This window comes from Lagopus leucura, unplaced genomic scaffold, assembly GCF_019238085.1.
Source record: "Lagopus leucura isolate 7727_CA_CO unplaced genomic scaffold, USGS_WTPT01 Super-Scaffold_100001, whole genome shotgun sequence".
NCBI classification, from domain to species: Eukaryota; Metazoa; Chordata; class Aves; order Galliformes; family Phasianidae; genus Lagopus; species Lagopus leucura.
Window position 1 is genome coordinate 8,213,036 of NW_024962262.1, and position 27,386 is coordinate 8,240,421.

Genomic DNA, 27,386 nt, shown 5'->3' on the forward strand with positions numbered 1-27,386 from the left:
CTCTACTCTGCCCTCCTAAGGCCCCATATGGAGCAATGTGGCACTGTGCATCCAGGTCTGGGGCCCCCAGAACAGGAAAGATGTGGAGCTTTTGAAGAGGATCCAGAGGGCCATAAAGATGACCAGAGGGCTGGAGCACCTCTCCTACAAAGACAGGCTGAAGAACTGGGCTTGTTCAGTCGGGAAAAGAGAAGCTCTGGAGAGACCTCACTGCAGTCTTCCAGTACTTGAAAGGAGCTTACAAGCAGGAGGATGAGCAACTTTTTAAGCAGGTAGAAAGGACAAGGGGAAGAGAGGAGGTTCACATTATACGTTAGGAAGAAATTCTTCATTCAGAGGGTGGTTGGGCATTGTAACAGGCTGCCCAGAGAAGCTGTGGGTGCTCCATCCCTGGAGGCATCCAAGGCCAGGCTCCATGGGTTCCTGGGCAGTTTGATCTGGTGGTTGGCAACCCTACATGTGACAAGGGGGTTGGAACTAGATGATCTCTGAGGTCCCTTCCAATCCAAGACATCCTATGATTCTAGGATTCTTGCCTTCAAAGCGAAACATCCTAGCAGAGACATTAAGCCCGATTCTTTAAAACACATCAAGTTTAAAAATAAAACAAGAAAACCAAATGGCCTTTTATACTCCTGGGAAAAGCAAAGCATCTGAATAAAACTGATGCTAGCTGATACTGTCACTCTCTTCAGGGGAGAAAAGTCTATAGTATTTGAAGTATTTCATAATTAACACATGCACATTCTACACTGTTTTTATCCCAAACAGCAATGCACAATTAATTTTTCTGTCCTTTGTTATCTGCAGAGAAATCATTTTTATATGAACTCTGTACGGCCTTAAAATCTCAATACATGCAGTAACAGACAAGAGCTATCAAGTGGGATAAAGAGTAAGCAATGAAAGCAACTGTTCATGTGCATCCCTGACTGTGTATGCCTACAGTTGCTTGTGATGTGAAGCATAACATGCTGATCTTGCCATCGGCCAGCTCTGAGGCCCAAGGGCAAGCATTTGCCTTCCTGAATAAGCAAAAAGAATTATTCCAATGGGCTGCAAACTCCCTGAGCTTTAAGAACCATTAAATGCACGTCAGTTAAGAACTTTCCACAAGGGACTTTTGTGAAGCCATAAAAGAAATTTCTTCCTTGTTCATCACTTAAATACTGTTTTATCTAGAGACAGCATCATAACCATGCCCATCTTCATGCAACTTTGCTGCTGTCAAAACATCATCTTCTAAAAATAATGTTATTTGCTACTATAGTACAAAGTTTTGCCTCCACATCATCTTAATTTTAGGCTGAAATGAGCACTTTGTTATCAAACAGAGGTTGTTGAATAACCTTTATTTGCTTCAGTCATCTCTACATTGAAGTTCTCTCCCCTGAGGCACAAAGAGGGAAATCAATTAACAAGCCAAGTGTTTGGGTTTTTTTTTGGTTTTTTTTTTTTTTTTGGGGGGGGGGGGGTTAAGATTGATGAAAAGAAACCATGCAACTTTTATAAAAAGCAAGAAACACATGACCTCACTGTATGCTGAGCATTACCAGTCACATGGGAACTTCCCCCTCAGATCTCACATCAGAAGGGAATAAAGTTGGAAGCATGTCCCTTTCCCAGCTGACAGTATCCTCAATCTCAATACAAGAACAGAAACTCAAGAGTGGTGGTGAAGGAGCCTTCATCAGCAAGGCTAAGCGAGCAATTATTACATCTCACCAGAACTCTACCCTTCCCTTATCATCTTCCTTCCCTTTTTATACAAAACAACGATGTTAATCCACTTCTAAAAATGGAAATATCCTTCACCAAAATCTGGCAAGGTGGGATGTATCTGGAGTAAAGCTTTCCGTGCCATCTAACACTCTCACATAACCCTGACATGAGAAGACTTCACTAACTGCTGCTCTGACAAAAACAGATTTCTTCACATCAAAAATCTTTCAACTTTTATTTCAATAAGAACTTGCTTTAATTCTGCAATCTGGAGCACAGACTTGCCTCTTGGTTGGGAAGCTACAGTAAAGTTCATGACTTTTGAAATTCTTGTGAAAACCACCTTGAATGTGACCAAGCTGCAGGCTTTCTGAAATGCACATCACACAAATATATTCAGCAGTCCTTTGCTGGGATGTGGTTTCACCAGCAACTGCAGCCAAGCCACACTAGTGCTGCTGTCATGTGGCTGATCACATCCTACCCTCCCACCTCTGTAGCACATTCTCCCCATTCCCCGGGTTGTACTGGGATTAATGGGATCCTGCTCAATCACCTCCAAGTCCTGCTGCTGGCACAGGAGAGGCAAAGGGAAACACAAACGCATCTTTTGGCAGCGCTGCCGACAGAATCTGAGCCAAACAGGAAACTGCTTTCTAGGATGCTGTTGTGCATCAATAGCCAAGTTCTGGAGATTGGATCTGGAGGAAACATGTTAATTATAACACACTTGCTAGAGCCGGTAATAAGAAAAAACTAAATCCCATCTTGCTATGTCAATGCTCATAAGCATCTTAAAAATTAACCTGAGTTTCAAAACCAAGCAAATCTCAACTACATTTCCAACAACGACCACAGCTGCTCACAGACAGAGAGAAGTAAGAAAGTGCCTAATTGCAGATTAGCAGTAAAACAAAAATACAATGAAGGGCCACAAGGATGGCATGAAGGGAGAAATATGATAACCATTTCCTGCTCCAGAACTACCAAATGACAGTGGTAACCAACACTTACCTGAAGTAACCTGTTTGAAAAGGCTTTGGTAAAGGATTGAAGGTCGATAAAGTTACAGAAGGGTTAAAAATCAAAAGGGAGATAGGCTTCTGTCTGTGTATGCAGTCTTTTAGTAGCATCTAGTAGAGCTCCTAGAAATCACATCTATTTTTAAACAGAAATTAAAATGATAATGTATCTACAATAAACTAAAAATGGGTATCAGTGCAGAAGCTCAGACATTTATACAGTTTAAACATGCTTTGACATGAAGTGTTCTGTACACCACGTACTTTTATATGTTCTCTATTCTTACATGAATGTGTTATACTGAGAGGTTATATTAAAGAGCCCTGAAGCTGTGGAGAAAAGGTGGTAAGCAGCAGAACTGAGACTCTGAACTCAGGACAGAAGACTTCACTTTATTCAGAACATTGCTGGATAAGGACGAATGGGAAGCTGCGACAAGTCCAGTGTCTAACTCAGATCCCTTCAGATCAAGGAGCTTCTGCTGCTCAGTCCTACAAATTATTTTTTGAAGACTGTATTTCTATTTTCTAGATTGCTGCTATGATTAGACATCATGTATTACAGTCAATATGATAAACAGAAAGTTAGCAGCATCCCCTGCTTCTATTACAAAAATGATACATGATGGACAGACCTTTGTTATTTCAGGATACTTCAATCAGAATAAGGAATTGAAATGGAACTCCAAGGTCAGCCTGTTTTCTTAGTGATTTTCCTCAGCTGCTTCTGTGAAGATGGAGCTTTCATACAGATCACTGAAACAACTATTTGACCATTTCTTCTGAGACTTTCAGACTCTATGCTTGCCTACTTTTTGCTCTGAAGTCGACCCTGAAAAAATACTGCATGCAATTCCAAAATCTGTCTGGTTTTGCTTATACACACCACTTTCAATCCAACACTACTTGTCTCAGCGCAGGCTTTGAAACTTGATAATCAGAGCCAAGTTTAAAAGATTCATCCCAGCAAAGCTCATGATTCTTTTGGCAGACAGCTTAAAAAAAAATGTATCTAGATGGTTAACTATGCTGTTAAGCAACTAATATGGCTTTTGGATTAATATAAGCCACAAGCCGCTAAATACACATGAACAACTTCACAATCTTGTCAAGAATGTTAAGGTGATCCTAAAAAGTAAAAGCAAAAGTCTCACAAATTCCAAGCTGCTTCACAACAGTGAATCCTACTTACTTGCTTAGAAGTCAGTAACTAGAGGTCTTTTCTCTCTCCTGCATTTGCCAGCAAAACTGTTTGGAAACACTGCACTGTCTCATTGGTACTGGCTTCTGGTATATCCTAAATTTACCAGTTCAAAGACCTCTGCAATCTCCAGTAGCTTCTGCCTGGAGATAAACTTTGTTGCTCAAGAACAAAGCTTTAGAGAAATTCTGGGAATTAAGGATTAACTTAGGAGATAAAAGAAAAAGAAAAAATTATTTGGGCTGAGGGACAAAGTTTGCAAACGCTGCAAAATGCTTTACAAAGTTAAATGGCACTGAATGGGAACACACAAAGAAAAGGAAGAAATAACACACAATAATAATAGGAAGAAATTACACACATTTTATACTTCAGTGCACTCTGGACATGTTCTCACAATTGCTTCAAAGTGTGGCATCTTTGCACTGCATGTGCAGAATACTTTTCTATATCATAATCCTGACTTGAAAATGGGGGAACCTAACTCCTTCCCAAGGAGACTACTAATACACAATTCTATTCAGGAATCATGAAATATTTTGTAATTCACCTAAAGTGCCCAATTCTGGTTTCTAGCAATTATACAATACTTGTTCAACTTTAATTTCAGCATATAGCGCGAAGTACCACAGAACTGCTAACTATTCCCAGCTGATAGAGAATTGAGTGAGGGAAAAAAAAGGCAGGAGGTGATGGGGGAAGGAAGTGAAGCTTCATTTTGGGGATTTTAAAATAAGCACATGGACTGTCATCATTTGCTCTTTCATTTTCAAGTGCTTGTGATAGAGACTGACAGAGTTACTACTCTGAAGTCTGAGCAAGTAGCCATGCTAAAATAAACAGCTTCTGGTTCTGGAATTGCTTCTTAGAAGCAGTATAACAAAAGACATTATGTGTCCATGCAATGCACAGACACTTTTTGCAAACCAAATATTTTTTCTGACCGTTAGCCCAAAACCAAGATTAAAAGCTTGTCCAAGGTAGGACAAAAACATTTGAAAGTTGTAAGTACAAGATACTACCACTGTTCTACACAGTGCCAAGATCAGCAGGATGTGGAAAAGCTGTCAGCATTCAGTTAGATCCTGCAGTTCACCATATACCTGCCAAACAATGATTCACAAGGGATTTTTTGGAATGTTGTACAGTGATCAAAGAAAACCATCAAGAGAAGCATTATGGTTTGCTACATAGATGCAAGCAAATCAAGACTGATGATTCTAAAGAGATCTTATCTAAGTAAAAACAACTGATGGATTAAATGTTGATATTCTGATTAACGTTCAAAGAATCAGATTAAAAGGACACTCCTTTCTAATATCAGCAAGCAAGAAACCATAAGTAAAACAAAAAGAATCCAATCCAAACACCATACACATAACTCATGTACTTTGACTCACTGAAGCAATGCATTCTTTGCCTTCAAAGCACAACCAACTCGCACACTAGAGGCAATGGCAGACATGTTGCCAATGAACATTCAGCTTGCTCAAAACATTCTGCTATTCTCTACCCTTCAAAACCAGACTTCCTGGCCCAAGCCAACGCAGTGCTTCCACTGCTGTCATTTCCCAACAGTGAAAAGAATTAGAAACTCATCCCTCTCCACAACTCCCTACAGCTGCCTGTAGCAAGCAGCCACACCTGGGAAGGCTGTCCAGCACAGCCCATGGGACTGCCTTTCTGCTGCTACACATCACCAAACAGTCATGGAGCATCAGGCCAGGTTCCTTCCCAGATCTGACAATATAATTAAAAAGGCATCAATTTAAGAAACAGGGTGAATGAGAAAACAAAACATTCTGACTGAAATACAAATTGCTTACAAGTTTTTCCTTGAAATGATCTGTTAGAAATAAAATTTCGTTTAAAAATTTAAGGATGGCTCTCACCACAGCAGTGAAAATATACTGAAGCTTGTGCATATTTGAATGAAAGCAAGTACTTCTGAAGTATCACAATTGCTGTGACCCCTCTTTTCTCTATTTCAAAGTAAAGAAAAAAAAAGAAAAAAAACACAACAAAAAACCACATAAGTAACATCTGCTGCTCTGTCCGCCAGAGCAGCTGGTATGTGGGCCATCCAGAAATTCTATCTTGGGTGATTAAACAAAGCAGTACCAATGCGATACCCTAAACTGGAGCTTTTCCCAATACATGCATTTTAATAAATCCAGGTAACTGATCTAGACTACACTTAAACTAGCTTTGAATCTTGGAAATGACATTCTCTTAAGGGACATATGTCAAATGTCACCACCACTAGCTGTAGCTTGCCATGACTAATGAGACGAAGCTCTCAAGACCTCTGGATATAAAAGAAAGACCAAAAGGCCCAACCTGCCCAAGTTTGATAACAAAACAACTTCATCTCTTCCTGTTCCTTACCCTGCATCCAGATTTATCTGTTGCTCAGTAGAAGAGCTTCGTACAACTAAAACTGTGCAAGACTGCAGGAAAATGACGAATAGGTAGAAGAAGTATGATAATGAAGTATATTTGTGACATTTTAGAGCAGCACAGCCAACACTCCTCTACGTGCAATTATTAAAAATAGAGAAGAGCAGAATAAATAAATAAATAAAATGAATTAAAAAACACCAAACATATTCCCCAAAATTAAAGCAGTTCTGAAGAAGGCAGAAGACAAAGCAAAAGTGCAGAAGATCAAGCAAGGATTCTTGCTTCAGAATTTTGCAGGAAGGGCAGTGGCACGGCCCCAAGCTGTCAGAGCTCAAAAAGTGTTTGCACAATGCTATCAAACATAGGGTTGAAACTGTGAGTGGTACTGTGTGGAGCCAATTGGGTCCCTTCCATTTAGGATATTTTACAGAAGAGGGACTTGGAGAGTGACTACTTATTAGCGTAATGATAGAACAAGGGATAATGACTTAAAACTCAAAGATTTAGACTAGAATTTAGGAAGAAATTCTTCACAATGAGCAAGGGGAGGCACTGAACAGGCTGCCCAGGGAAATTGAACGCCCCAGCCCTGGAGGCATTCAAGACCAGGCTGCGAGGAGCTGCGGCAGCCCAGCCAAGTGGAAGCTGGCCCTGCCTATGGCAGAGGGCTTGGAACTGGATGGTCTTCAAGATCTTGCCTAAATCAAACTATTCTACCAGTCTATTTACACAGCAACTACTGACAACTGTAAGTAAAAATTCCGGTCCCCTGCTGATTCTTAGTGAGGTTACAGAAAGGTCTCAATTCTGTGCTAACAGTTGTCTGAATTACGCTTTCAAGGAAATCTACTCAAAGAGGTTGGTCAGCTGAACTCATTTCTTATGGAAATACAAGCATGCTAAAGAGCTTTCTCTCACAGCCAAGCTCCAGCACAGTAGTACCCTCTTGTATCTAAATTTCAGTTTCATTAATTTTAAGATGTTCTGTGAAGTAATCCTGGTTAAAATTAGCATCTCTTCCTCTTTTCCAGATACTTTGAAGGCAGCACAAAAAGAGGCTAATTTTCAGCTCGGAGTGGGATGTGTTTCAGTAAGCTACATTAGGCGGTGCAGAAACATTAAAAGCAAAACTCATCTACTCTCCTATGAGACTGAACTATTAGGAACTTGTACTGTTAAACACAAACACTCCTCCACCCACGATCTAAACAAGCGTAGTACTCTGATGGCACCAAAAGCTGGGAAAAATACACATTACAGGGCTGACTGATGTAGCCTTTGCACTGATACCTGCCAAGCCACAGGCACAAGCAACCCTGCCACTGTCAGCATATCAAGCAATGCAAGGAAGCTGCAGACTAATGCCATCTCATCACAGCCACACCAAACTGGGCAATTAAGAGTTTCCCAATTCAAGTCCTAATCAAAGCATCAAAAATAAGGACGTCGAGAAACTGGTATTTGCCAGCTTGTTCGATCTCGGCAGGGTCAGAGAAAAAGGGGGATGGAATGGAGAACGTGCACTTTAAGTAAAACACTGGTGTGGATTTGCAGCATCAGATCTGGATTTTAAAGTCTCTTATATAAGAGCAAAGGAAAAAAAAACCCTCCAGTTTGACCAGAATCTACACTATTTGAATGACTGATCCCATTTAGATAAAACCCTAATAGTAACAGAGAAAATAACAATCACTAATATTCCAGTGTCCTTTTCTCCCACCTGTTTTTTATAATACATATTTTTTTATTTAATAAATATTTAGACCATGACCACAGGCTTTCAAATTGACCTTTCTCTTCAGAGATTAGAATATTGGTACAGTTCAGAGTATCTACTCTCAGCCTACAGCCTGTGCTCTACCCTGCAGCTGGTTCAAAAGGACAAGTTCAGGTCAAAGACTTAATCTAGTTACTTTGCTTTTATCAGCCTGTGCTATAACTTTTACATTAAGTATGTTTTTTGTATATAATTGATTCATATAATTTTTAAGTAAATCATGCCTCGAGTGGCTTGTAAAGCTATTTGGGCAACTGAAAATTATTTTAAGTGCATTATACAGAAAGAAAATTCAATGTTCCCCTTTTAATAATCCCCAAATGGTTTTTAAAGAACATTGTAAGGCCTATATCATGGAATATAGTATCCGAAAGAAAGTACAAAGGATAGGCTGCTATTTATGGCATTAATTAAAACAGGTAAATTTTTCCTTTATTCTCCTACACCTTGTCTTCCTTGTTCAAAACTTGCAGATTATAGCAAATTTGGTGCAAAAATGGGGCTGGGGGTTTTCTGTTTTCACACTGTGAAATACCAACGCTGTACCCACTGCTTTATTCCCAACTTGAAAAATGCAGTTGGTTTGCTTAAGGTGCAATACAATATTTGAAATTTAGTATCTAGGTTATCAAACATGATTTCAAATCAAGTTATTGTTCAGGGATTTCCAAAAGGTTTATCAAAGACAACTGCACTATTGCTTTCCTTATGAATATCCTCACTGGCAAACACCTTCTTTTTATTGCTACAGAGGAAAAGTTTGTGCACTTCTCCTTTTATAGTAAGGCCAAAAAATCATAAATTCATTAATAAAATTCATAACAGACAGGGATAAATCTGCACTCCACTCAGTCAGCCATCAAGCTGAGAACACCGCTTAGTGACTGGCTTGAGACTGAACTCCAGTTATCTCAGGTCAAAGCGTTTCTAAACTAATCCAAGGCAAGTCAAATCCTGAGCTAGCCTGCAGGCATGTCACTTCATGTAAGTTGGGCTAGTACAGGGTAACAAAGGGCTTTTAATAAACAGACCAAGAAGTAGAAAGTGTTTTTTGGCCATAGTTATCCTAAGGCTAGCCCCTGCTCAGTGCCTGCAAAAGTAACGTGGCTCCAGGTAATCTAACTTTTTGCCCAAATGCTAGCAAATTTCCAGTAATTCAGCTTCTCCTTGTACCCTGAAAGCCACGTTGTGATGGCAGATTCCTCTTGGCATGTTATCTACAGGAAAAAATAACTATTCTTGGCCTTTTCCAACACACCTGTGGGCACAATACTGTGCAATAGCTTTTCTACTACAAAGGAGTATCTGCATTTCTGCATGCAACAAACTACTGGTTTACACAAGATTCACTTCACCCTCTCTGCAGATATTCCCAGTGCTAACTGACTCAAAAACACTGTTGAATAGCACTCATGTGACACTGAAATGCAATGGCACTTCATTGGAGAACCAGCAAGAGCAGATAAAACCAGCATTAACAGATCTGAGCCACAGATTCTATGCTAAGATTAAAAGACCCCATTTGTGTGCCTACATTAGCCCCTAAGGAAGAACCAAATTCTCTCATCCTTTTATTTTCACAGAAGTAGATTTAGTAATATGTCTGCACTATGCAACATTTTGTGCAAGTATTAATTAAAAACAAAATTCTTGCACTGTTTGAAGACTTGATTATCACTTAGAGAATCACGAGGCAAATCAATTCCCTCCTTTAAAAATACTAGCTTGGAAAAGCCCAAAGAAATTGCTTAGCTACTTTGGGTCCATGTACTCAAATTCACAACCATACCAGTGATGGCTGCAAGACAGCCTCCAAAATAAAATGTTACACTAACGCAGAATTCTGACTCACAATATGCTTATTCTAACCACATCCATTTTAGAAAACTGATGGACTGATGACAGGTGTCAGTTTGTGCTTCTTAAAAGAAAGATCAGATGGGAATCCAGATTGTAGTTATCCGAGAGGTCAAATAAGAAAAATACTTTTTAGTGTTCCACAGAGCCACATGTTCACAAGTGTTCTTCACAGCGCTTGCTTCTAATTCTACCTAAAGAGAACATTAGTTGCTCTCAACAAATCCACACAACTGGGAGTCTTACATTGTAAAAAAAAATAAAAAAATAAAAAATCAATTTTTTAACTGGAGAATCACACAATTTATTGTATAGTGTATTAAACCATCCCAAAAAACATGCATTTTCCAATGTGCTATGCATACGCAATTACTACAGACCATAGGAGTCTCATTGTTGTGGAGAACAGGAGACTTGCAATGACTCAGAAAGAGAAGCCAACACCTTAATCACACTTAAAAGGAAAATATAGAATTAATAAAGTACTCCTTCTAGCAGTCAATAAGAAGACCATACTCCAAAGAACACCAAGCTTACGCTCCCCTCTGTCTATTAGCGCCAAGAATGAAGTCACTGGGTAGAGTGCCCCTGTCCTTTGTGCAGCACGAGCTGTTCCTTGGCAACCAATGCAGACAAGCGAGTTGCCACGGAAACAGGAAAGACTAATTTATAAAAACTCTAAAACAAAGCAACTGTAAAGGCAAGCCTAAATAGGGTGGGTACGTTCTGCATTACTTCCTACAGAATTCCTGTTGTAAAAACATAGTAGGGAAAAATTAGTAAAACTGGCTTTACAGACAGCTGTCATTTCATCACATCACAAGAAAGTAGTCCTTCTCTCCTTTCGGTTCATTCTGTCAAATATACCTGAAGATTTACACCACAGCTGAAGATGAACTCTTCCCATTTCAGGCAGCGTTCTTCCTTCAGTGAAGAAGAGCATTAGGGGAAAAAGGTACAGAACAACTGGCTAGGGGTGTGCCCAGAATATTTGCTAGAAGGACAAAACAAGTGTTCACATAGTGAGAACACAGAAGAACTGTGTCAAGGAATGTTCATTCACATTTCTTATTTATTAGTAGAACATGTTTTATCTTCTTCAGTAGTTAAGGATACATGCCAGAGAAATGCATCTCCTGAATGCATTTTCTTTTTGCAAATGTGTATGTGTGGAGAGCACGTGCAAGGAAATTTTACCAGTGAAGAAGGGGGAAAAAAAAAAACAAAAAAACACCAACAACCACATTCTGCATTCGCCAATAGAAGATGACAAAATAGAAACCAAGTTCTACTTTAAAACAGAACCCTAACCCTAGGCAGCTGAAATTCAGATTCAGAGATTGAAATTCAGCTGCCTAGGGTTAGGGTTCTGTTTTAAAGTAGAACTTGGTTTCTATTTTGTTTGAAATTCAGCTGCCTAGCCAAGCAGCTTAACTATTTGCTATGATATACCTGAAATACAAAGACAGGAGTGGGAGAGCCTAATGACATTTGTGCACAGAGTCCAGACCACTGATGGCAGGTTCCCCACTGATGGGTGCAGGAAGTACTCTCCTCATGCTGCATTTACTGTAATTCCCTTCCAAGTCACTGTGACACTTCCAGAGAGCAAGAGAGAGTAGTCATGGCTAATTGCGAAACATCTGTGTGCTGACTGGCTGGTCAGTACCTACTGTGCTTATAACACCAGCTGGTTACTGCCAAAAACAACAGAAATGAGAAGATTTCTGTCTGCCTTACCTCTGTAAAAGGACCAGTAAGTCTGCAGCACTGAGGGTGTCCATCTGAGGCTGACTCAGCCATAAAATTCCATGAAGTAATTGCAATTGCTTCTAAATTGTGACTGCTCTTTCAAGCTTGACTTCAGCAGACCAATAGGTTCAAAATGTATTAGGCAGGGCCTGAAATAAATTGTCTCTGGCTTTATTTCCTTGGGAAAGTAGTCTGAAACTGAACACATCAGTAAGTTCAAAAGAACACGCAAGAGTAAAACCACCAGTCTCCTCTTCAGACTTTCTGTAAATGAGCAAAATTATTCACACAAGCGTATTCATTCTCAACAACTCAGTGAACTGTGAAAACTGGGCTGGTATTCTCACTAAAATTTGGTGATGATCTGCAAGGTTCTCAGGTGTGTAACACTCACCAAAGCTAAAGGAAAGCAGCTGCTCCAGAGAAGTGCTGCGCATCAAACAGTTATTGTGAAATATAAAAGGAAAAGCAATATAAACATATACAAATACACACACACACACCAGTTGCACGATTTCATAGAACCATTTAGGTGGGAAAAGACTTCTAAGATCAAGTCCAACCATTCTTCTAACACTGTAAGTCCACTACTGACCCACATCCCTAACAGTCACATCCACACTTCCCTTAAACACTCCCACAGATCAAAAGATCAGCACTGTTCCTAAAATGATTCTGTTGGTAATAAGTTTTTGTGTAGCTCAAAAAGATTTTTACAAATATCTAAAAGCAAGTGGCAGGTTGTTTGCATATACACATGGCAGAGCAAGATTAGGGACAGATTATCCCCAACTTCCTAGTAAGAATTTCCTCTCAAGCTACCTCATAACTGAAAACTACAACAGCTGGCTTCACAAGAAACAGGGGGGTAGTCCAAACGGGCCTTACTCCATGCTGGTTTCCAGCAGAACCAAACCTCCCCATGCTGAGGGAAATCTGAGCCATGCTAACAGAGAAAGGTAGTGGGAAATCACTACCTGGAGAAATAACATGGAGCAGAATGCCAAGTACTGGCTCACAGTCAACAGCAGAAACAAACAAGCAAACCAATAAGAACAGCAGATCCCTAACTTCTTATCTGTTTTTGAGGGAAGAAGTGCTATGAAAACTGGAGTGCAAGTGTATGCACACACAGGTACACGGAACAGTTCTGGCCTGCCATTCCCCAATGGTCAAACTACTGAATAGTGGAGATTTAGAATCACAGAATCATAGAATCACTCACGTTGGAAAAGACCTTAAAGATCATCAAGTCCAACCCCAACCTAACCATCCTACCCTAACTCTAACAATCCTCTTCTAAATTGTGTCCCTGAGCACCACATCCAAACGGTTTTTAAACACATCCAGGGATGGTGACTCAACCACCTCCCTGGGCAGCCTATGCCAGTGCTTCACAACCCTTTCTGCAAATAATTTTTTTCCTGATATCCAACCTAAACTTACCCTGGCACAACTTGAGGCCATTTCCCCTCATCCTGTCACATATCACCAGTGAGAAGAGACCAGCCCCGCTCTCACTTTCAGTTATTGGAAGAGAGCAACAAGGTCTCCCCTCAGCCTCCTTTTCTCCAGACTAAACAGCCCCAGTTCCTTCATGCAGGTATCCCTGAAAGAATGAAATCTGAATTCCACACGGCCATTAAATAGTAATAATATCTCTCTTAGAAACAAATTGATTATAACTTTGCTCAGGAAATTACATTTACTGGGGGAAGGAAAAATCACCTCAAAGAACACATAAACATACATTCTGCTGTTGCCCTTCCAACCCTCACTAGACATCATCCACTTATAGCAAGGAAAAAAAAACTAGAAAAAAGCCCAGTTGGACCAATTGTTTTGCAGTGCTGTTAAATAGCTTTAATCTAGACAAAATAACGTGTTTGAAGACAGTCTTCAGAGACCTTTAAGTTTTATGAATGAAAACACCACACACACACACACACAAAAAAAAAAAAACACCCACATCCATGATTAATTTTGTTCATTATTTTACTGCAGGCTGCATCACAATACTACAAACTTGTTAGAATCAGCCACTTGACTCAGAATGTCATTATTCATGGCCTTTAAATCCAGTCTGAAAAAAATGAAAGTCTGAGATCAAGAAGCCTACAGAAGAGGATTTTAAAGTCATATGGAAACAAAGCAAAAAGTTAGGCTACTGAGGCCACAAATCCTTCATTTGCTAAGTTTTCTGTTAGAAAGAGCTTTGCCAAAGTAACTCTTGAGAAATGTCTACAGTTGATGCTTTTTTAGACTTGCATAAATCTAGCACAAATACTTGGGTACACCATAACATGTATAGATGGCAGAAGACTTAAATTACTTGTTACAACCTGGAAACAAAGGAACGCTACTTTTCCAGGCTTTAGAGTGCTCTTGTGCCTCTTTGGGTTACATTATTTGGAATTTGCCACAGGACAGCTTCTTTTCCCTCTGCAGTGCCTACCAGCTCCTGTTCTACTCCCACAGTTCCGTTAAGTTTCATGAGGTGGTAAATCAGTTTCTTCTCCTGACCTCCTGTATAAACAGAGTGAGTGAGCATTTTGTGCTGCCTTCTACAAACACGCCTTTCCTTGTTGTTCCATCTGCACTGTCTCTAGAGTCATGATTCCCGTGTATCAGCGTCAGTCCATGGTAACTCTATGTTGTTTCCTCAACTTCTGTCCATATCTCCACTCATGAAGGTATTATCTGTGCCCACACTAACCTTCATGCTCACTTTTAAATAATCATCTTCTCCTCTCTCCATTTCAAAGTGACTGAGATCAGCCTCAACAAAAATGAAAAATATATATCATACTAAAGCCAAAAATGCCTTGGTCTGACTTTGCATAAGCCTCCCATCCTAGTTACCCTTCACTTTCTACCTAACTTGACAGCAGAAGTTGTGTCTTTTCTAAACATACTCAGTACATCTCAAAAAAAAACCAACCTGTTTCAGCTATATATGACAAGCTGAAAAAGACAACTTATTTCCAGGGAATAATCAAAAGTAATTCGGAATATTAAAAAAAAAAAAAAAAAAAAAAAAACAAGTTGGTAACACCCTCACAGCGAGTCCCAAAGAACAGAAATACAGAGACTATCATTGATGTGAGATACAAAAAAACTCTACCTGCACCCTTTTTTTGTAAGGCTGCCTGTCATTTCAGGATTGCAGGATAATGCTAAACTGTGACAGGCTGCTTAAAATATGTAAGTGTACACATCCATATGCGACGTACACATATAAAGAGTAAATATACATGTATGGTCACAGTAAGCCCAACGACTGTGTAACGTCCTAGCATTCTTGTTTCTCTGCAGCACCAGAACAAGATGACTCAGGTTGAAACTAAGGGCAAAGGGATAGCCTCCCCTGTCCAGTGAAGAACTTTTAAGGAGAGTTATTGGAGGCACTGGTGAAGAACTTCAATCAGTAAAGCTGCAATACAGCTCCTAATTCTGAGCACCAGACTCTTACATCAGCAGTCCTCTCAGTTATTTGCCTGTAAGAGAGGAAACAAAGCATTCCTCTTCCTACAGAGGCACCACATGACATTCAGTCCTCCCTTCTCCTTCTGTACACGTCCCTCACTCTCTGCTTACCATACCCAGGACAGCAAATGCTAGTACTAGTCCAACTGTCTGCATGTAAGTAAGGCACACAAATTCCAGTTTGCCTGTTTCAGGTGAAGAAAGCAAGCAATGTCAACAACTGCTTTCACAGAGATTCTAATCAACAGCACAGCCACTAAACACTCCTTACTTCATTCTCCCACATACATTTTTCTGCTCTCTCATGGCAATGAAGTTTTCACTACTTCTTGTATTAAAAGCCTTCACATATTATGCTTACTGTACTCTTATCTAGTTTTTGCTCCTATATTTCTGATAGACTACTTGATTATCTTTCCTACATTATCCACCAGATTTTCACTTTGTTAAATCTTACACTGATGGCACTCTTTGTTCCCAATTCCCAAAAATCATACTCTATTTAAAACAGATTCCTCCAGAGTATTTGAAAAGCTCCTCAACCTGCCCCAGAACAGATGTGATCTGGTTCAGGAACTGAAACATCTGAATATTTTCTTTTCCCTTAAAGCTTATACATTTTCTTCTTTTTCAGGCTTATTTAGGAAACTGAATTCATTAGAGCATAGAAGGTATTTTTATGAAGCAAAAATATGGTATTAGACAACACATAATATCATTTCAGATAGCAAGAGGAAATAGATTAATTTTTTTGAACCAAGGGCATGGACCCCAAACCCAACTGTTACCCAGCTGTAAACCTTAGTACCTTCATCACATCCACACTGGTGCAGTGACCTTGTTCATGCTCACGTAGCTACAGCAACACAGAAGTAGATTACCTCATATCAGAATCAATAATGAAACATACAGACTCTTCATAACTGTGAGCTTCTGTATTGTTATCCTCTTTATTCTTAAGCATGAGGACAGCATTACAGCATACATGCGTTTGTTCTCATGTGAGAAGAGTTCCTTGTTATCAGTATCTAGTACGCCAGCATCATTTCCCGCAGTACATTGCATTCACCTCTTTCTCAGCTATTTCCTCTGCAAAGAGCATGTAAGTGTGACACTTGAACTCTCTGTACATTGCATTATTGGTAACTCAGATTCTACTTGAGTGTAAGATGCAAACATTGATTTTATGCTGTATGGGAACTGCTGAATTATGGCCTGAACCACTGATTGATCACCTGGGAAAGGATCAGTCAGCCCTGGGAGCACAGGTGAAGGCAATTCAGCTGTGTGAGCAGAAGTGGTGGAGCCTGGCTGCACCTCTCTTAGACCCCACTGAAGTGCTGACTGCCACTCTGGAAGGATCTCTAGTTAGAGATCCCTCCCTTATGGAGTGTTTTCTATACGCCTAGATCTTCGGAGATAGGTGAGCACCTTTACTTTTCCTGTGAAATATCGTCCTACCCACGCTGATTCCTTTGCTGTTACATTCCTGTATTACCCTTCCACTGCGTTAATCGTTCCGACTGTAACATATGCATAGAGAAATAGCAGAAGGTTAAGCAAATGTTCTATTTAAGAAGTCACCATGTGCATTTTGGGCAATAAATGTCTTCCCCCACTTTTAATCAAAGGCATTCTATCCTTGCTATTCCACTAGATGCATCCAATCTTCCCCTACCTTCTGTAAGCTTGAGAAAATTATTGCTTAAACCAAGCCAAAAAGATAATTAAAACCAGTTCAAACTGAGATTTCATTCTCCATTCACACAATGAGAAAATGTCTCCTACAGTTTTAAGCTGTTAAAGCTCAGAGGAGTTTTACATAGAAGAAGTTTCTGAGATTCAATGTTTAATAGAAAACCAAATCCACCAGAACAACTGATGCAGGAAAGGCAATCAGCCTTAACTACTTAACACAAGTTTTATTTCCAGTAACATCAAACTCTGACTTCAAAGCCCTCTAAAGCTTTGCTGCTTGCTTTCTAAAGTTAAACTTATCTCTGACAATTTCCTACCCATCTGTTCTCATTTTTATTTATGTGTAAAGTACCATAACTCTGTCCTGCATGCCTCAAGCCTCCCAAGATTTATTTGCTCTTCTGTCTGTGACTTCAAGAGTTCAATCCTATTGAAGAATCACAATTTTCCCCTCAGCAGCTTTCTCAAGAACAAACATCTCCTTGTAGCAGGTGCTCCGACTTATTTCAGAAGTTCATGAGAGGAAAAGAGTAATGGAAAGTATTTGGTAAAAATCTCAGAACAAAACGTGTCATCTTGCAATCCTTGCCAAAGGTTAATGGTGTGTGACATCACAAAGACAGCCTCATTGGGGGTGACTTATTTATAGAAAGTTAAGCTGTTTTCAGACAACTGCTGTCTTCACGCAATACAATGGAAATGTTTTAACCTACTGGTAATTGTATTAGTTCCTAAATCTGATTGAGTCTGAACATTCTGCCCCCATGAACTCGGGCATGGCAGTGGAAACATAGATTCAGAAGAGATTACTCCAATACTTCCTACAAGATTGAACAAATTAACACCGAGCTTAAAGGGGAATGGAGGGAGAAAAAGAATAGATGATTCTTAACTGATTTAATAGCACTTAATGTACTTGTCATCTTTAAGACCCTCTAAATCTCCACCCCACTTCTTCTGCTCACAGCACAGTCCTCAGACACAAATTTAGAGAACAATTCTATCTTATTCTATCTTGTAACTTCTATATACAGCAACATTCGTAACAGAGAGATCTGGATTCATCTTTAATTTGATGAGCACCTAACAAGTCTGTCAGTGCCCTACACTTACCCTTTACACAAAAAAACAATAGTAGAGGCAATTCCTGCTGAAATAGTTTGAATACCTGAAGAGATTTGTGTTTCTTCCCACTCTCTGCAAGAGATAACAAAATGCGTGCCTAAAGGAGGAGGAAAGTATTGAAAATAAGTTAGGACCATTCACAGTTTACTGTGAACTCATTTTATTGTCTTTCAGAACAGCTTAGCAAAAATGTGCCAAAGACAAATTTAAGTGGAAATAAGTAAATAATCAAGGATGCATTTGTGCTAAGCCTCATGTAAGTAGGTGTTCAACCTTGCACATGACTACAAAAAGTTATAAGCCTTTAGTTTTAATAACTTAACTCTGTCAAATGATAAGTAGCTGAGATTTCCAATTGTCAGCGTAAGAAGTACCAACCTAACAATTCCAGGAAGAGAATTACACTGAAATGTATAGCTTAACAAGCAAATACTGAAATTCTAGTGCGCTGTGCAGAGCACAAAGAATTTTTGCCATGAATAAGACACTACAATTTCTAAGAAATCTGTACTACAGAAAAATTTGAGAAAACTTCCTTTTATTTTTATTTTTATTTTTATTTTTTTTTTTCAATTCAGTTAAGCAAGTGAAGTTTTTAAATTCCCTTGTAAAAACTAGTTTTAGGAGGAGCAGGGAAAAAATAAATAAATAAATAAATAAATAAATAAAGAGTAAACCCAAGATTCATTACCCTTTAATACAGTTTTAGTCCAAAATACCACTTCAAAGAAGGAAAAATGCTTATCCATGCCAATGAAAAAAGGAACTGTAAACAATAACAGCTTCAGGGACTGAAAACGGAATCATTCCAGCGGACTCAACCATTTGGAACATCCACCATGAAGTCTTCAAACCACTGAGCTCAGCTCATTCGGTGGAAGCCAGGAAATACAGCATCCTAATGGGACTGGAGAGTGGAAGAGGCAAAGTTTAGGACAAGCATTGTTTCAAAGCATTACATGAAAGATTTCAGCTGCTGACAAAGAACAGCCTGAGGACCATGTGTTCCTGGGCAGTAGAAACCTTTCATTCACCACCACTACCCTCATTCCTGCGTCCACGACTATCCATACATCACAGAAATTTACAAGTGGTTTCCAAATTCCTCTTTCAACAAAACAATTAAGAAAAATTAAAGAAAGAAAACCCACAGGTAAATCCACCACCAATAAAACTGTACAGTTATAGATGGCTTCCCTTTGCTTTTCTCCTATGCCTTACAAGTCAGCAAAACACAAATCAGAATTTGAATTGATAAGAAGCTCTTCTTAGTTACATTGCACACTTAAAGAAGAGAAGCAAAGGTCAGCTATGGAGGAAAAAAGCACTTATTTTATTCCAGTAATGTGAATTCAGATTAACTGGACAATCTCCTTCCCACTGAAGCACTGTGTGAGAAAAGACAAGATACCCCGCTTTTATGAGATGAAAAATGACTCTTCCAAAAAACAAGTAATGCTTCTGAACACGAATGCTCTAATAGCTGGATGCCTTTATAAGTAAGATCAACTTACATGCTATTTAAAACATACTGAAGCCAATATGCAAGCTTTCAGTCTTATTCATTTAATAAAGAGTTTCTCTTCTACATAGCATGAAAGCCAACCTAAAGTTTGCAGAAGACAGGATTTTCTCAATTTTCAAAGCCAGCTCACAGAACATACAGGATGCCAGTCAGCAACCTTGGAAACCCCCATTGTGAGAGGGCTTTTAGCAACATAGCAGCATCGTTGCCATCTCAGTTTACCAGGAACCAAAACTAGACAAATGAACACACAGTGTTTTCAACTAGGAATGTGTTTCTGTCCACTCCTTTACAGAAGGCTTTGTTTGGTTAACAATTAAAACTGTTCGTCAACGTCATAATGCGACATCAAACCAGCCTACTCAGGGTGACACGGGATCAAGGACTTATCACAGCTCTCCTTTAACACCAAGGTAACTTCAATTGCCAGCAAACTGTCTATCCTAGCATGTCCTTGTTCAATTTTGAACCAGGTTTTGATTCTTTTCTTATTAAGGTCTATTTTTCAAGGCAAATCCATTTTTCTCAACAGGAATGAAGGAAATCATTCAAGATCCGAGAATCACCACCTGCTGAGATGGATAAGTTCCAGTCAGTGAATTTTGCTTTTATTTTTCAGTTTATCATGTCTGCAAGAGGCATCTGTGGGTTTTTTCCCCTGCTGAATGATGGCTATTTTTCTCAACACATCCCTCCCCCCAATCAATTTCAAAAGGGCAAAGCCAGGAACGATTTATCTCCCAGAGAAATAAAAAAAAGGTGTTAATTAAATACAAGCAGGAAGGAGGGAAAGCGTGGTTTATCAAAAGCTGGAAAGACACTCTTTGCTCTTGGAAAGCATCTTTCACAGCTACATAACACAACAGTGCATTAGCATCTCTCTGACAGTGCCCTAAATTTCACGTCCAAAATGAGGCAGCATGGGTATTTCCAAGGTTTATCCTCTGGTGTTCATATTAGAATCCCTTTCAGAAAGAGCAGCTTGTATAAACAGCCTCAGCACAACAGGTTTCAGCTCCCCACCTGGAACATTGCAGGTGGTAGTGCAATATTAATGTACCTCTTCAAAAACATAAGGGCAAGTTTCCCTAGCTGTTACTTCCCTGATAAAACACTTGTGAGATTTGCAGATGCCATCTTCTTTCATATTTTTCTCCTGTTAATCAGCATCCGCACAGCTACATCTTGCAGAGAACTCAGCTTGGTTCTCCCAGTCAATCAACACCACTCTGGCTGGTGGAAGCTGCAAGCCTCTGACAAAAGCAAGGAGTTAGTTTGTGCACTTGAGAGGTGCCATACAGAAGATAAAATTGCACTTATTGCCCACATCTTTCGAAACAGGAATAATTTCGAGTTGCACACACCAACTGAAGAGTGAGTAAAATAACATGCAAAACTAGCCCCCCTTAGAATGAAGTGTCTATTCTATACTAGGAATGGAATGAAAATTACTGAGCTCACACAAAACATCTGCTATGACTAAATTTTGTTTTGTTTAATACTTACTTTTGTCTAGATTTTTCCGTAACATGCAGTACATGAACACTAAGTAGAGAATATGTCTTTCCCATGACTGATAGCTACCTTAATTTACGTAGGCTTTTGTGTATCAGGGACAATTCAAGTCTAGAAAAAGACACTTGAGATCTTTAATCCATTTTACAAAAAGGATAGATTCAGCAAAGAATTTACTGTAGAATATAAACATTATCATTGAACATGTTCTACTTGTTTAGAATAAAACAATAAAAAAGGACATGCTCAGTTTAGCTGTAGACGCAGTCATTTTCTTTTTCTTGAGAAATCATTTTCTTCAAGCATTAGTACTGCTTCTTTACTAAAAACTAAGACATTAGATGCTGTCACAGACAGAATACTGTAGAAAATCGTTTGTATCACAAGATACTCCCCTTGCAGCAGGGTTCCAAAAGAAAAGAAATCAAAATCAACATGTTATACTAAAGAAGCCTCTAGCATTCCAGCACTGTAACACTACTTGTAGTCACAATTTTTTATATGACTATTTTAACAGATTAAGGCAAAAGCTACTGATGGACTCACTTCCCATCCCAGCCTATGCCTCTGACTCGCACACACTTCTATAACCTGTGTCCTCAAGTACCAGTAGATACATTTCCTATTTGTAAATGTAATGTAATTTGAACATACTAACGGTTGTTTTTTTTTTTATTTCTTTCTTTTTAAAAACCACAGAATGACTTTCACTCTCCTGTTTTTGCCACTGACCACTTGCCTTCCTGGAGTCAAATCCATTGAATAATGCATACACTGAAAAATAATCTGCGTAACTGCATCTAGTTAAGCTAAACAAACCACCTGTCCAAACGAGAGGGTCCCATCTCACTGCAGGTATTTGATCTCCAGAAGCAGATGGGAGATTGACAAGGTGATAAACTGCTTTTATTCAGCCTTTGTCTAAACATGCAAATTGTAAATAGCCTGCACAAATTCACACTACAGCACTCCTTAAAACAAATGAAAAAAAAGGCACAATCTCATATGGCTGCAAGGTGTGACCTTCATTAACATTCTCCCATTTGGTTTTATTCTAGAAGTGCATCATTATACAGAAGCCAGAGAACTCAGCTTACAACACACCAACTTGGCTCCATCTCCAAGGGCAGATCACTTCCATGTGAATCAAATAGACACAATGCAGTTACAGGAAAGCAAGGCACATTTTGGCTATGAGAAAGTATTCCTTCCCTGCACAAGCACATGAGAACATTAAGAGTCAACACTTACAATGCCTTTTTTAATGTACTTAAACAGCCTTTTAATCTAAAATATGAGTAATACGGTAAGAGCACAGCCTCATGATCTGAATTCCTATAGGCAGCATTAAACCCACTCATTCTATTTTTGTTTTCCTTACACAGCAAAGTTGGCAAGAAGAAAATTTCAAGACCTCCTCCTGGATTGGTTTTAATTTTGGTCTGAGCTCATAAGGCTGTTCAACACTTCTGAAAGTCCCACAGACTTCTTCAAAACTCTCAGCATCCTACAATGAACTGATTCTCTCTCTTCTTTTAGAGCACAAACAGCAAAAGTTCTTTGTAAAAGTAAATACTAAATAAATTATACTCATTAGAAATTGTACTGTTTCTAAAATAGCGTATGCACAAAACTTTTACTTCTCTGAGAAGCCATCAATAATTTAAGTAGGAGGGTCTACTAAATGCCAGCCACTGATGATTAGATGTGATCAGATTACAGTTGTGCCCTTGTGCTCCTTTTCTGAAAATTAAACTATATTCTAAAATTTTCAGGAACCTTGAGGTCAAAATAAAGTTGGACTTGAGCTGTAAGTTTTCAATAGAGAAATACGTTTTAAACAAAATTTAATTGCATGAAAATCCTGCTTCTCCAGCATTAAAAATGGAAAGGGCAATTACAGCACACCTATTTGATCAATTCCTCAGCACTCAGGAACAACCAAACAAGGCACGAAGCATGCCGAAACTTACAAAACTTCCCAAAAATCAAGGAGTAATCTTGTTTTGGTGGAAAAAGCAATCAGAGCACACAGAAGAGCCTCCTTCCTATCGCATTTACACCAGCAACTTGGTTCACATACCGAATGTCCAAGCACCACCTCTGTCAAATTTCACAGGCCACGACTTAAACTTCTTTTAACAGAGCAAAATTTTAGAGATACAAATCAAAACATCACAACCAACCTGACAGTGGGAGCGAAAGCATTCAAGCTCAATTATGGTCTGACTTTTGGGTGGCCCTACGTAGAGCCAGGAGCTGAAGTCAGTGACCCTTATGGGTCCTTTCCAACACAGGATATTCTATGATTCTCCTCAATACTCAGCAGCAATATGGGCCAACTGACTCACGTAGTCATTTACAACCTCTATTCCTACCACTTTCTTCTGATTAGTCTGAGGCATCATGGTGCCATTGTGATGTTGCCCAACAACTGTATGCACACCCCAGGGCCCACCTGCACAGATGACACATGGGACTTACTCCACTTCTAGGCATTGCTGGGCAATTCCACTGTTAGTCTCATAAAATAATTCACAAGAGAATACTGAAGAGAACAGCCTTCCCTCCAAGTTACATTCTGAACAAATAATCCTAGGAGAGCTTTACCCTCTTATCCTTACAGTAAATTACTTCTCCTGGCTCACAGCTTTAAGATTTCCTTGCTTTTTAAGTTAGTGTTGAAATATTTAATCACAGATTTGCTAGATTTAACCACTCAACCCAAGGTTTCCCAGAAACTTCCATGCCCCCAACGAGAGTTACAAGAGAAGTTCCCTATGATCAACATGACTGGAGAAAATAAATAAATAAATAAATAAATAAATAAATGAATAGGATTTACTATGGATTTCCTCCCAGTAATCATTCATAGCTTGAGTTTAGCAATAAAGAAATCCATCATCATGGGCCTCCAGCACCATCTGGGAGACGAGGCTTTTGGCAGAGAAAAATGGAGCAGCAATTGCCCAACAGCACAAGAAATCAATGGCTTCCCTGCACAGGGGGAGCAACAGGCTGCTCCCGCTGGCACAGGTCATTGATTTCCATTTCTGCCAGCAAAGCTGCTTTGCACACTCAGGGAACAAAGTTTCCACTACATCACAATGATGCACACTCCCTCTGAGAGACCCTGCCCCTATTAATGCAGCAGGCAGCAAACGATACAATTTGAGCATGACAGAAAGGGAAGAACTGTGAAGACACCTGCCTCTGAGTAGAGCAGTCAGGCACTGATGTTTCAGGCTGAAAGGTAGCTAATCAACGCCCTGTTTGAGGCTGGGTTTTGGGCTGTGAGGTAGGCAGCAAGTGCCCCAGTATATACTGCTGATTTAAACTCAGCTCAAATCCCTGGACTTGAAAAAGTATTCAACTCCGACAACGTGTATGTCAGGAAAACCTGACCTTCCCTTCCTGCCCAGTAACAGAACAGTACTATTTATTTCTAGCAATTAGAGCTGTGAAACAGATGTAAAAGTACTTCCTGATTTTAAGTACAATCATACAGGAGAGTCTGGAATACGTGACAGCCATATCAACAAGACAGTTGCATCTCAACATAAGTTGAGAGCTTCCTCTGAAACACATTTTACCTTCGCCCCAAGTAAACATTTTGCCCCAGGTCTGAGTTCCCAGAGAAGCCACAGTAATGGGATTATTAAAAGCATGTATGCAGTCATCAAGAACAGAACAACAACTGTCTGTAAATGGTGTCAGAGGTTACCAGTATAAAACAGCAGATGGAAGGGATTTCTGGTCAGTCCAGACTTGGCTCTGATTTGAACCAGCGCTCTGAATAAGCAGCTTGTCCACTAACCAGCATCTCTCAGATCAGAGGGCACTGCTGTACCTGTTTCCAGAGCTATGCCCGCATACTGACCCCAGTAGCCATACACATGTGAAGCTCACCACTGGATCTGCTGGCAGAGTATTTACCTGAATCAAGCTTGTTTCGCAAGCCATCTGCTAATAGCTACACTGTTAGCTGTATCTAGGCTCAATTATTCACAGATAATCTGTAAGCAGTTGAAGTAGAAATACCTTAGTTTCTGTAGCAGTTCCTTGGTGAGCCCATTTGCTCACTCTGCCCACATTCTATACCTATATCGTGTCTTCAGATTAAAAGGTTACATTTGAAAATTTAAGTATCTTCCTTATTTCTCTAGAGTCATCACTGCTCTAAATCAATTCAGGTCATGCTGAAATTAGTCTTGTCCTTCATCACGTTAACCGCTTCTCCAGTTTTGCTATAATTAATAAATGTTCGTAGATAAATTACAAATAAAGTGAAAGACAAAAAGAAGTAGGATTAGAGTTTAATACTGTTTTTCCTCGTCTCTTCCACCCTGAGTTCAATAAGCAGCCTCTCAAAAAATCTCACCATACCACACCACAATTTAATTAGTCAGCAGAGACACAGCTTGAAGGTATTTCATTGAACATGTTACCTACACGAGAGTCCTTAACAGATATGGGCACCGTGCTTAACCCCATCTCATTTCCTGTGAAAGGGAAAAATCTCACATTTTGTAAGCTTTTCAGCTTTCTCTCTGTTAAAGAGAGATTCAATTTGGCCATTCTGGAAAGCAGTAGGTCTGAATGTAGCATGATGGAATGTGTCTCCTTGCTTATCGATTGTACAGCTTATGGAAAGGCAAATACAGTGACTGAAAACTGAAAGTTAACAGAACAAGATTCTTTAAAACAACATCCTTCATCCCAAACTTGCAGAATGCATAGCCTAAACCACATCATACTTTTGAATGACAGATTTAGAGCTATATCATAAACAGCAAGACCATCATTGAGGCCAATAAATGCTTTATGGTATGTTCTTGAGCTGATCACAGATCTTACACAATAAACAGTAGAAGACTTGATTCCAGATCACTCCAGAGAAAGGTAATTTTCTACTTAAATACTATTATGTTCCTCTTGGAAAATTGCCTTTTCTTTATGTTGAGAATGATTATGAGGAAAATTCTTACCTGTTTTCCATCTAGTGTATACAAGCGCTTAACGACTCCCGAATCAAGCTTGATGGCATCAGTTATATCAGTAAGAACCTGTTCAAATGAATGTGCTGTCTTCTTGTTAAGCAGAATCCGGACTGCCTTCCGTGGTTTCACTCCACTTCTGATGATAGTGACTAGTTTAGGCCTAATGAAATCCTTATTTTCTTTTGTATCTGGAGTACCTCCTTTAGCAGTGGCAAGAGACGGCACTGAGCGAGAAGTAGAAGTTGTCTTAACATTCACTGACCAGTTTGGGTTTACATTCTTCGTGTACTCCAGCTTCTTGAAGGGCTCTATTGAACCACACACATAGCTTTCCCCTGCAGAAACAAAAGTGCCAGACCAGCAAGTCAGATTGGAGGGAGAAAAAAAAAAAAAAAACAGGAAGAAAAATTTTTTTTTTCTCAATTATTAAACATTTACTGTTATAACTCCTGATCTACAGTGTGTAAGGCATTGATATTCTCCCTTTGCAGCTGCTACAGACTAAGGTATCTCCTAAGGTATCTTTTAAAGGACACTCATCAGCTGGTCATTAAAGAAAATGCTGTCACGAACTGCTTGAAAGTAGTGGTTTTCTCTTTAGAAAGCACTACCAGAAGTGGGGACTGCTACCATCAATAAACAGTGTTCATATCTAACCACCTGTCCAGCTCCAGTCCATTTTCACAGTAGTCCACCAGCCCTCATGCTTCCAAGCAAAACAGCATGCCCCAGAAACTTCAGAGGAAATAGTATGCAACGTTACCCAAAACTACAGGTTATACATTACTTTCAGTAAAAGGTTGGTGAAAACATCACAGGAAATTTTTCACATTTGATTATTTGAAGCTTTAAGTAACATAAAACTAGAATATGTGTACTCAAATCTTATTATATTATTCTGTTGACTCAAGGTATTATAAAGGGGAAAAAGAAGGAAGAGGAATTACAGAGCTCCCCTCCCAACACAGTGGGAACCACAGCTTAAAGAAAACCATAGTTTAAGGAAAAAACTTGGTTATAGTTCAGATTTCTATTGGAACATTATCTACAATGAAGTATTTTCAGCATTCCCACACGCACATTTTCTGGCTACATGATGGTTCCCCAGAAACAGCAGCAGCACATCTTTATTCCTTAATCCATTTCAGCTGCAGGCTGTTGTGAAAAAGGCACCCATTTGTGTGCTCCCAACCTCTCCCTTGTGCTTGTCCGAGAGACTGCAGTGCCAGATGCACTAGGTAAGTTGGACCAGCTTATTGATTTGATGGCACATAACAAAGACAATACTTTAACACTGCAACAA

The 27,386-nt window shown here is 39.4% G+C and overlaps 1 protein-coding gene across 2 annotated transcripts in view; it reads right to left on the bottom strand.

The window, feature by feature from the left end:
• DCLK1 (doublecortin like kinase 1) overlaps nucleotides 1-27,386 on the bottom strand; it is a 222,883-nt gene that overhangs the window by 182,683 nt on the left and 12,814 nt on the right. For both annotated transcript variants that reach the window (XM_042868303.1, XM_042868304.1), the window contains exon 3: nucleotides 26,072-26,418. In XM_042868303.1, the coding sequence (XP_042724237.1) occupies nucleotides 26,072-26,418 (347 nt within the window). The remainder of the gene's footprint in view (nucleotides 1-26,071; nucleotides 26,419-27,386) is intronic.